We start from the raw sequence: 11,688 nt of genomic DNA, 5'->3' as shown, positions 1-11,688 counted from the left end.
GAATCTCTACGTTCTGTGCACTGCTCATTTGTGATACTGATTCTGGCTATCTAAACGATGGATAGGAGAGATTTTTCTAACATACTAACTGAAGAGATAAACCAGTGTTGTCCAAACTACATACACTGGCACATGCATTCACAATATTTAGGATGAGACTGTTAATGGAAACAGCCAATGCAAAGGGCATTCAAAATGTATGAGCATCTATGAAAGAAGAGGTCAGAAAGAAAGCCAAAACTCATTCTAAACTGCACCCTCCATTTACATGTACTTATTTTGATACAATACACTAATGCCAAGGTGAGTAAAGGCTAGCCTCTACGAGGGAAAGTTTCATTAGTTAAATATTCAAAATATTCTAGCTGTCCTGGTACACTTCCCTGTGTGGACACTATTGTATCTGAATAAGATTGTCCTAAGGGAGCGTATTCTGGTATAAATACAGCACACGCTCCCTTATGCCAGTGTCACTTCTTCATGTAGGCAAGCACTAAGTAATGGATAAATATATTAAGAAAAAGGCCCTGAACATTAAATGGAAAAGCCAGAAGCATCAAAAAGTCATTTATAGATGTCATGCCCATGAGCTACAAATGCTACATTCACTGCTAGCAGCGTAATAAAATTCATAGATTCATAGATGTTTGGGTTGAAAGGGACCTTAGCTGATCATTGAGTCCGAGCCCCTGTCTTGGGCAGGAAAGAGCACTGGGGTCAGATGACCCCTGCCAGGTGCATGTCTAGCCTCCTCTTAAAGACCCCCAAGGTAGGGGAGAGCAAAGAAAAATCCCAAAGAAAACAGAACTATCGGCACATGGTATGCCTTTATGTACTTTTGATTAGCTAGGTTGTTACGCATCCATTAATTCATGCTAATAGGTATGCGAACTAATCTTTGGACCTACTGACATGTCATTTAACTACACAGAAATTTAATACACTGTGTGAAGGGCATGGTTCTTCGCTGGTGAACACTCAACAGTCTCATGAAAATTGTGATGGTGAAGATGCTCAGCATCTTTTGTGACTGGTCTTCACGGTAAGAAGCAGAAGGGTGACATTTAAAGTTAGCTTTGGAGAATCTTTAAAGGGATTCAGTCTCAAGCATTCAAATGAGACCCTTGACCTCAGGGTACTATCAACTTCCTGCAAGTGGCCAAAGCAATCAAAATCTAATAACCTAACTGCCAACAGAAAGTCTTGCCCTTTCATGTTAAAAGCATAGAAGAGTCAATACCAACCAGTGAGTTTTGGCAGATCAGTTTTTACTCCTGTCAAGAGGCATTATGGTGGCATCTTCCAACTTCATGGAGTTGGGAAAAGGTCAAGTAGAGATGACTTGTATATAACATCTCTGTTTTGTATGAGTAAATATTTTAATCAAATCAGATCTTGATTTGCTAGGCTGCACTTTCAAAAATAGGGTCTGTATTATACTTGAAAGGTGCATGTGTGCACAAAAACTTGCAGTAGTATTTTGTGCATGTAAATATCATTTTTTGTGCCAAACTAATACAGCTTTTGCCTGTACCTGTTTGTAAGCAGGTTGCCTAGCCTGCTGGCTTCTGCAGGCAGGTTTTACCCTCTGAGGAACTCCTCAGCTAGTTCTCCCAAATAAAACAGTCCTAAGCAACAAACAAGCAAATAAATAAACTGAACATTTTTTTTGCCCTGTCCCAGGCACTGAGACCTTTTGGCTCTGATCCCAGCACATCAGAGTGGACTCTCCATATACCAAACTGTTCTGCTCACAGTTCACTTCCTCCTCCTCCCTTGCTTGCTCTTCTGGGAGCTTTTTATAGCTTCTAGTGGCATACTGTCTATTCATCCAAAAGCCCTGTAGTTGGACTGTCTTAAAGGGACAGGCTGCCCTGTTACACTATTTTGGAGAAACACATTAGGTACCTATTTTAGACAAAGTTAATTCTATGTATGTAGTGACTGTGACTAGAAAATATATACTCAAATTCACATATTCAGACAATCCTAGCCATGTGTGTAGTGGACCTTGTTGGCATGTGCTAATCTGTACACCTAGGGGATATATGGTGTTCAAGGTGATTTATTTCCTAAGTCAGTTGGAAATTAGGATGGAACTGAGTGTGGCCAATTAGTCTGGAAGGACTGCCATGCTGTCTCCGCTGTACTGCTTCTAGTATGCAAGCCAGCTCATTAAGAGATAGTTTGGGTATTTTCACTTAGCATTGTATTGTCCCATGTACACAAACTCTTAAGTGCCTGACAGTGAGGGTTGGATAGCAAAAGAAATTTGAAAAAAACCCCACATTTTTGTTCTTTTGCTGAAAATCTATTATTTTTGCTTATTTTTTTTCCTGACTCTGTTTAGTAATATCCTGTTTGACATGCATGGAAGTCAAGGTTGTTGACTACTTATGAATGGTATTCTGTGCCTCTTAGAAGGCAGAAGGATTATTTATTAGGACAAGTCAGAAAAACACAGTGTTCCTTTTGCTGAATTTTGTTACTCAGGGGCGGGGTGCATCTACACATGCAATTAATTTGAAACAATAAACTCCAGAGCATTTTGAGCCAGCGTAAACTACTCCTGGGCACAGCAGCTACACATGCACCCAGGACATCAGCAATCTGAGCCAGGGCAGAGAAGTTTATGCCAGGGCTGAGGGCATGGGGAGAGGGGGCAACTGGGGGCAACCCTGGGCTCCAGGGGGTGGCTTTGGGGCTGGCTGGGGCATAAGGATGCTGGAAGTGCAGAGCCATATGTCAAGGCAGCAGGCAGAAGTCTGCCCTTGCTGGCTGAGCTGACTGGGAGAAATTTACACTATGGTCAGTGTTTACATGTGCATTTGATTGCGGTTAATTACCCCACCGTAAGATAGTACTGTCCCTGACAGCAGTATCTTATGGCAGCATTAGTTTACTGCAGCCTAACAATGTTGCCTCTGTAGACAGTGATGCTTTATTCAGCAGCTAATTAGTCTTTTCCGCAGTTAAGTGCAAATGTAGATGCAGCCAGGGTGTTCAGATTGCACTGCTTGCTAAAAAAAAAGGGCCAGTCTTGTTTATCTGGAAAGCTAAATGTGAAACACCCCAATCTGGGTTATCATTCACCTCAATCATAGAGAGAAAATAGATAAGAGCTTGGAAAGATATTAGAACTCTCTGTCTCTTGAACCAAGTGGACTGTGATCATGACCAATTTTCCTAGCACATCTTTTCAGGAAAATGGAGGGGTAGTACTCCTTGCCTAGCTGCCTGCCTTTTCATGGAAGTGAAGCACCATTGGCATGACCTGACTCACTTTGATCTGGAAAGAGGTGAAAAGCATGCCTCTCACTTCCTTCCCCAAGCAGCTACTTTTATAGATCTTTTTATAGAATTGGGAAACCTGACTGGAACTTAGTGGCTGGTCCTGCCTTATTGTTATTCTCTCTACCAATCTGTAGTATTTATAAGTCATCTATCTTAATAGTATCTAAGAAATAGTCCTGACAGAAATTAATTTGCTTGTGAGCAACTAGGTGAGGCCCTTATAGTTTGTTATGTCTCCTTTTAGGGAATTTGCTCCTAATCCTAATGGATTGCAACAGCTAGGTTAAATTAATTTAATGCAGGACATTAAGCAAACATTTTAATTGTGGGGGTTCCTGCACTTTTCTCACAGAATGAGTCATAATCTTATTGTCAAAATTGTTTCCTGGACACCTTGTGGTTGCACAAACGAACAAGGGTGTGTGACTAGACAAACAGAGAACACACCTTTTGATGGAACTGTCTCTCGATGCTGTGATTAATGTGTCATATGCACAACATATATAATGGCTGTTTACCTTAAAGGCAAAGAAGTGATCCACATATTTTTTACCAAAAACAAATTCTGCACCAGCATCCGAGTATCCCAGGAAAGCCTAATGAGAAAAAAAAAGAGCCTGTTTCAAACAGGTGATAATAACAATAGTAATAATACTATTCATATATTACACAGATTTTATAATCATAATGGGCAAGATTGGCTTTAGTCCTATTGCAGTTGATAGTGGGGAGTTGCAAAGAGTCTTTCTGTTCTGCATCCATGCCAGTGTCAAACTCCACTGCAATCCCCCTGTTTACGAGAGTCTGGGATCTGCGGCCTGCATCCTCATTGAGTCATAGTAGGCAGGTAAAGAGCATGGTCACAGGTCACAGTTCATGCTTCAGTGCCAGATCATTGTGTTCGCCAGTTGTGGAAAGGGACATATGGTGCATCGCTCCAAAACTTCCTTTGGTGTGGGGCAGAACCACACTGCCATACATTCATTATGATTATTATTTGTACTAAATAAACCTGGGGACTCAGAACTGGGAAGTGGACAATATGTAGTAAGAGGCACTCCCTGCCTGTGAATGTAGCTAAATGTCACACACAATCCCACAGGAACTGTTTATTTTTCATTGCTCTGAAGACGCTATTGTGATGCATTCCTACGCTTTTGTTGGCACAACTCTGTAGTGCAACTCTGAGAAATATGTTATTAATATGTACGGTGAAACCTGAGGGCTAAACAAGCATTTCCCAAAAGAATGGCCATGTACCATGTGGAAACCAGTGAAGGAGCAGCTCAGCAGAGCCTCAACCCAAATCTGAGCTCTGAGGAAAAGCTAATAGTTTGTATTAAAACCATTAGCTTCGTGGCCACAGCGTAGGCCCATTATAATTTTAAAATGCTTTTTATGTTGCAGTTTATTTTTATACATTTAAATTGGTCATCTGCACATTTTAAGAGCTGTCAGGTGAGTGCCTTTGTGTCAAAACTGATTATTACCCTTCATGAACAGACGGTTTTTGTTGGCTTGCAGGTTGGCCCTAGGGATGCAGCCTCCACTCCAGCAATGGCAGAGAGTCCTGGTTCTCTCTGTGGGCAGGTCCTTTCTTGTACAGTTTTGCCTTCTTTCCACCAATGCTTGCATTTTATTGTTGCTCTGACAACCATGGAAATCCATATGGGTGAGGAGTGTAGACATCTATGCCAGAATGACAGTGGCTACAGTTATTGTGTCTGTCTAAATCTTCTGTTCCCTGGCATTTTAGGGGAGTTTCCTGTAAGTATGTTTTAGAATTGGGCCATGTCCAGTTGAACTTTAGGTAATAGACCAGGATGATAGTTTTCTCTTGCCTGGAGATCAGGTGGGCTGTGGTTTCAGCCTAAAGGAGGTGATGGTCAACCAAAAGTAGAACGAATTCTCACCATTTCTTATTAGGTCTTACCTTCAGCATTTAACAACATGGTCATCTGAAGCCAGTAAGCAAAGATGTGATCTGATGTGACCTAGATCTGATCATCAAGTAAGTTATCTCCAGGAGTACTCTACTTCACTTAGGAAATCAAGGTATTAAGGAACCAATTGGCAAAACTTGCACTGATTTTTTGGGGCCCTGGGTTGTTAGAACATAAAACTACTTCTCATGACAAGGGAAGCACATTATTTAGGGGCAGGAGGAGGACAAGCCTCTTATTGTGTGGTTTACTTTGACTGTAACATAAAACTTCATTGCAGAAAATGATATAAAAGGAAAGACTCCCTCTTTGGTGAATACTTTACCTGTACCTGCCTACCCAGCCAATTAAATACTTCGAATCCTGCTTTAGTCCTCAGCGTAATAAGCCCAAGAACAAACTGCACGACTATGCCTGAAAATACAGGTCTCCAGGCAACCTAGCCAAAGAAAAAAAGTATAAAAGCAGAAATCATTTGAGAGGAAAAAGAAAAAACAGTATTTTAATATACACACAATATGTATAATAAAGGGATACATGTAATTGTATTGAAATAGATCAGGGGCTGCCCAAATTATGTGGAAAGAGATTTCATTCCTTTTAATTCCCCCTGATGACCTTCTGTTTAGTATGGGCATGTGAACTAACAAGTCCCAGACATGATGTTCCATCCGGATCTAAGGTACAGAAAGAAAGTTGCATTGGGGACCCTTAGAAACACACACCAAGAACATCAGTAAGACAGGAGACTGCCTGTTTAGTTTTACAGTGCAGAGAAGTAACCGTGATGTAAATACAGGAGACAACTATAGCTAATTCCATCATGCTCCTCTTTCCTCACAGGAATGATTACATATCAGTAGCTCTTAATATAACAACACGAGCCTTGTTCATAGAAATTGGACAAAGCAGTAGGTTGGGAACACAAGGATTGTGCTATTGTCTCATTGTATGACCTGGTAAGTCATTTCAATTCACAATATCAGTTTCCTTACTTGTCAAGCAGGAAGAACGATACTTAGGTAAGAAGGCCTGCATATGTGTTAAATATTGTGACTATTATAATACAAAAACATTCTTTATTTTCATTCCAGCTGGAAACTGGAGTGGCTGACTATAACCATCCTCCTTCTGCCAACCTGCAGGTTTCCACTTTGCTGTCCCAGTCTGTAAGTGGCAAATCTGATCAGTTTACAAGAGAATGTAAGGTGAGGTGCAGCCTTGCTGATTTTCTCTCACTTTACTTGAATAAAATTGGCCAATGAAGCTCAATGAAGACCCAAGGGAGAACACCAGATGAGTGGCACTTTTTAGTTTTCAGTTTGTTTTTTTGATAATAGTGCTCCGGATGGGACATGAGGGCAGCAGTGCCCCTGTCCAGCTGGCCAGACACAGGGGTGAGGGGAAGCTCGCATGTGGCTGCTGCCACCCCACAATGCTGCTGCTCCACATCTGGCCAGATGCAACCCCCCCTGCATCTGGCCACACACCACCCCCTCTTCACCCCACCGCTCTGCATCTGGCCAGTGGGGGTACACTTATTAAGAAAGGTTGAAAACCCCTGCGTTGGGGGATTACCATGTCATTTCAATAAAAACACCAGCACTAGGCACAAAAGCAACATTAAACATTGAGCTGGGTTCTGTGGCAAGCAGAGCATAACCTTTTAATAAAATTACTACAATGTACTGAATGCGTTTCCTTGGAAAACAAACAATCATTTCTGTTTAAAAACACAGTGATGGGGGAGGTAACATGTATTGAAAGACATCATCAACTAGTTGCCTGTCTGTGCTAAGAAGATTATTTTTCCTCCGCCATGATTTCATTGGTAGCTTCTGGGTATTTTTCTTGCTGCCTTCTGAAGCTCAGGACAGGCAGGGCTGGATGTTTGGCTTGATGGTACTTTGAAACTTCTAAGGTGCCTTTGTGGTGGGTGGGACTTATGCATATATAATCAAATTTACTGCCAAATTCCGGCATAGGAACAGGTCAGACTGGCAAGGACTATTGGGTTTTTTTCTTGCTTTTCCTTTTAGTGTGGGGCTGGGTACTTTTCTTTAGATCATCTGGACAGAGCTTAACCTAAGTAATTTCCTGCATGTGGTGAGGCATTGGCAGTACTTTGCCATCCCTTGCTCTTTATCTATGGTATATTGTAGGGCTTTCTTATAGGGGGCTTTGTGGCTATGACATGTGAGAGGGGCTGGAGTAGATGGATTTTTCGATCCTTTTGAACAAATGGTTCTTTGCAAACACAAGGGACTAGATTTGATGGTTCAGGAGGTCCCTTTCAGCAGTAGCATAACTACGAATGAATGAGGGGGGCACAAGCCCTGGGTACTGGGACAGAGGCAGGAGGTTGCCAGAATGCACACAGAGGGGCTTGAGGCTCTAGCACAGATGTGGGCAACTATTTTGGGCTGAGTTTTGGCAAGCCATCGTGGGCTGCATGATAGGCAGCCGGGGCAGATAAATATTAATTTTCTAACTTTTGTAGGGGCCCCCTGGGCCAGATAGAATGGCCTGGCGGGCTGCACCTGGCCCACGGGCCGCATTTTGCTTACCCCTGCTCTAGCACCTATGGGGTTTTGCTGCATAGAATGGGGCATGGAGCCAAGGGGCAGAGGCAGAAGGGCTTGAGGGTCCTGGCAGCTATGGGGTCCAGCTGTGTGCCTGCCCTACACTTCAGATACAATTGAACTAAGAGTTTTATATTGTTGCTCAGCACATGATTTGGCAGCAAGTGCTGGGGACGGCAAGCAAGAAACTTAACTCCTTGGCTGGGGGACACCTTTCCCTACTCTGTGCAGAGCTGCCAGGAACCTTGAGCCCCTTGCCTCAGCTCCTGGCTCCTACCTCTGCTCCACAAAGCTGAGCTTATAGCTGCCAGGACCCTCAAGCCCCCTACCTTGGAGGTCCTTCATATCACCCAAAGCCTGCAGTTACCCAGGGTGCAAACCTTTCCAGGTATGCCTTTGCCTTTCCATCCTGTGTTCTTCTAGCCTCTCCTGAAAGCCCCTGAACTGGAACTGTGCATTCTCACAAGTTCCTCCCTGAAGTGATTGCTACCAGGTGCCCCTATATACTTGGAACCTGCCTGCTGGAAAAACGGCATTAGGTCAATTCCTAGGGCTTACATTCCTTTTGTACTCTCTCCCTAAATACGACATATTTTAGGTCCATTTCTACAGGAGCTTTACCTGATTGAGACCCAAATATAAGCTGAATAAGGACTTCAGGCTGCACCCCATTGCTTTTAAATTTTTAGGAGACACTGAAATCATTAAAAGGTTTTTATCCCATCTGTCCAATAATATTCCCTGGCAAAAAGTGTACAAGCAGGCTGGAAAAGGGTAACTTGCTGTTGTCTTCAGCTCCCTGAAGCTTTGAGTCTTGTCTTGTTCAGTGACTTTTAGTTCAAATTAATAGTGATGAAGAAGGACCTGAAAGATGCTGGAAATTAAACCAGATAAACCTTGGATTTTCTTTTTTCCTCCCCTACACATGATTCTTCAACCCACACTCAACCTTTTTTAATTCAGACTGAGTAATTCTTATTGTGTGCAGGCATTTTCATGGACTTTATGAAATATTCATTGACTTCAGTTGAATGAAGAGCAGGAGTAAATATCACTCCATATAAGCAGGGGTTATAAAAACAAGCCTATCATGATTGCTGGATGTCAGGATATTGATTATGGGGTTTTTTTTTAAAGTGAAAGTGTGCAGGGTTCTTCTTCATTCATGCACATGGCCCTAAGTATTTCTCTACATTTCTTCATAAAAGCAAAATAAAAAACAAAAAAGAACAGATCCCAAATTCCCCTTCCCTCCTCCTCCCCCTGTTTTTAAAAAAGAATATTATTGCTGAAAATCAAACACTCAGTAGTTAGGAAATTAAGGTTGCTGGTACAAAACCTACAGCTGCTGGTTTAGAACATTTAGTTCAGTGGTTCTCAACCTTTTTGGGCTCTGGCACCCCTCATTAGACTCAAGACCCCACTCAGAAAATACCAACTCTTAGTTTTCAATCATTTTTTGACAACAGAAAACTAATGAAGTAAATTTTCTGTTGCAAAGAAATCAGAAAGACCACAACAGGTCAAAAGTTTTTAACACTATTTATCCCCATTTGAAATCTATGGCTGCCTATAGACATGCCCATTAGCATTCTAATCCAATGGGTTGGAGCAGACTCAATTCATCGTGTCTGCTCTACGTTCCAACTAGAACACTCCAGCGTTGCTTCAATGTTGTGTGCATTAAGCCCCCCCATTTCAAAATGGCCATGGGGGCGCTTTAATTAAAGCTTGTTGAATGAAATTTAGTTAAAGTGTCCCCTTGGCCATTTTGAAATGTGGGAAGGGCTTAGTATATGTGACAGTGAGCCTTTTTAATAATAGTGGCTGTTCAGGAACCACTCTAATTAAAACAACTCCCACCCCACTTCCAAGCACATGTATAGACAGCCTATGGGTTTATCTTGTGAATTGTGCTTGCACACCTAATAGTGCTCATACTGTATGGCCCATGTGGCACCCTGGTTGAGAATCACAGATTTAGCTCATTATGTGTGTATGCAGCAGACCTAGTTATACTGTCAGATCTGCTAAGAGAAAATTCTTGATATCTAGACAAGGTAAAAGGAAATCATTGAGTACTTACTCTGGTTGGGTATTTGGAAAAGATTAGCATCACTAGAACATACATCACAAGCCCACCAAATGAGATGAGCTGATTGGTTCCTTGTTTTGCTGTGTCAAATATGAGCCAACAAATGACAGCTGCAATAAGAACTATGCCAAGCAGCCTAACAGAAAGGAAACATGATAGTTGTAATGTTATAACAAAACTCTGCTAAAAAATAACAACCAGATACACCAATTCATATTACATTTTCATATTTATGTGAGATATTCCCATCCCATGTCAAACCCTTAAATATACATCCTTAAGAATAACAGGTGACTATCTTCAGATAACATGACTCTGGTGAGACATGACTATAATAAAATTTACCAGCTACTAACACCAGAATCCATCTACAAACACTCCCCTAAAATGTATGGAAAGTACCATGATATTTTTACAGTTTTTGTTCCCCTTAAAATATTCTGTCAAGTTTTCAGTTTTTTTCTTTACCTTCCTTTGTCCTTCCCTCTTTCCCCTGTTAGCATATCTTCTGTTTTGTTACTGTAACACCAATCCTAACGTATTTTCTAGGGTGCTGTAACGTTTTGCAGCTTTACCAAAGTATAAAATTGCATCAGTTTATTGGAAATTCTGTAAGGCATGAGGCACTTGCAGACACAGAAAAATAGTGATTCATTTTTTGTACTTTTGTCTATTTTTTAGTGGGGGGGGGATCAATAAAATGAATCTCTGTTCCCCCAGATTTGGGCTAGTTCTGATGTATTTAAAAAATAGTAAGTAGCAGTATGAATTTCTCTCTCTTCTGTATTTAGCAGGGCACCATTAATGTCATATTTGTGCAACTCCCAATCCTGTAATTAAATTTTCCTCACAGCACACCTGAGAGAGAAGGAAGTGTCTCCAACTGAGGCTTGTCTAATGCCTAGGGGTTAGGGCACTCTTTCAGGAAATGGGTGGTGTAGGCTTGAATCTCCTGAGTTTGAGGAAGGTCTTTAACTTCCACTTGGGTGAGTGCTCTAAGATATTATGTACAAAGTGGACACAGATACCTCTTTCTCCTCTAACTTTTCAAATAGAAGTGGCCAGGCCTCCTGTGTTGTGTGCAGAACTCAGTGTTGTTGCTTTGTGTAAGGTGTACCCTATAACCACCTTCTGGATTAGCTGCCTCAAAGATCTTAAGTGCAGGGTCATTTAGTGGGTGAATCCCAAATAGACTTAGGTATAAGGGCCAAGGTGCTCAACTCAGCCAAGTTGGCAACAATTCTGGGCAAGTACAGTAGCAGAATTATGGGTACCTAAGTAAGTTTTGTGGCAAAAACTTGGGGGCCTTTGGCCATCTAGTTGTCTAGATGGTTAGGTAAAACTTAGGTGCCTAAATTCCACCATGCCACATATGAACACATGAAGGAAAGAGGAGGAAGAGGTAAACTTGCTCTTCAAAAATAGATTTGAATAAGTACAATGACTCATCTTAGAAATTATTTTTAAATGGAAAATGGTGAACTGCTTCACAAGAAAGACAGTTTGTCCATTTATAGGACTTGGGAATTCCTGGGAACTCTTATGCTAAAGTGCAAACAGTCAAAAAGCCCACGGTTGAATTGATTCAATTTTTGCAGGTTAGTCTGTGCTGCATAGACTGAATTGATAAGCAAGTGAACAGATATTCACTTTTGATTCTGGAAATGCAGTCACATGCCTGCAGTGACCCAGGTCAGAAGCTGGGGGGGGACTAGCCAACTCTCTGGTTGGCTGGAACAAACAGCTTGAACCAAAGCTAGCCCACCCACCCCAA

The 11,688-nt window shown here is 41.7% G+C and overlaps 1 protein-coding gene across 1 annotated transcript in view; it reads right to left on the bottom strand.

Moving 5' to 3' along the window:
• SLC28A3 (solute carrier family 28 member 3) overlaps positions 1-11,688 on the bottom strand; it is a 101,025-nt gene that overhangs the window by 33,872 nt on the left and 55,465 nt on the right. Inside the window, exons 6-8 of the mRNA XM_019517385.1 lie at positions 9,906-10,050; positions 5,563-5,676; positions 3,813-3,890 (exon numbers count right to left, since the gene is read on the bottom strand). Coding sequence (XP_019372930.1) covers positions 3,813-3,890; positions 5,563-5,676; positions 9,906-10,050 — 337 coding nt within the window. The remainder of the gene's footprint in view (positions 1-3,812; positions 3,891-5,562; positions 5,677-9,905; positions 10,051-11,688) is intronic.

Source organism: Gavialis gangeticus, unplaced genomic scaffold, assembly GCF_001723915.1.
Source record: "Gavialis gangeticus isolate Ggan-Ray unplaced genomic scaffold, GavGan_comp1, whole genome shotgun sequence".
NCBI lineage: Eukaryota > Metazoa > Chordata > Crocodylia > Gavialidae > Gavialis > Gavialis gangeticus.
This window is presented reverse-complemented; position numbering and strand designations above follow the sequence as displayed.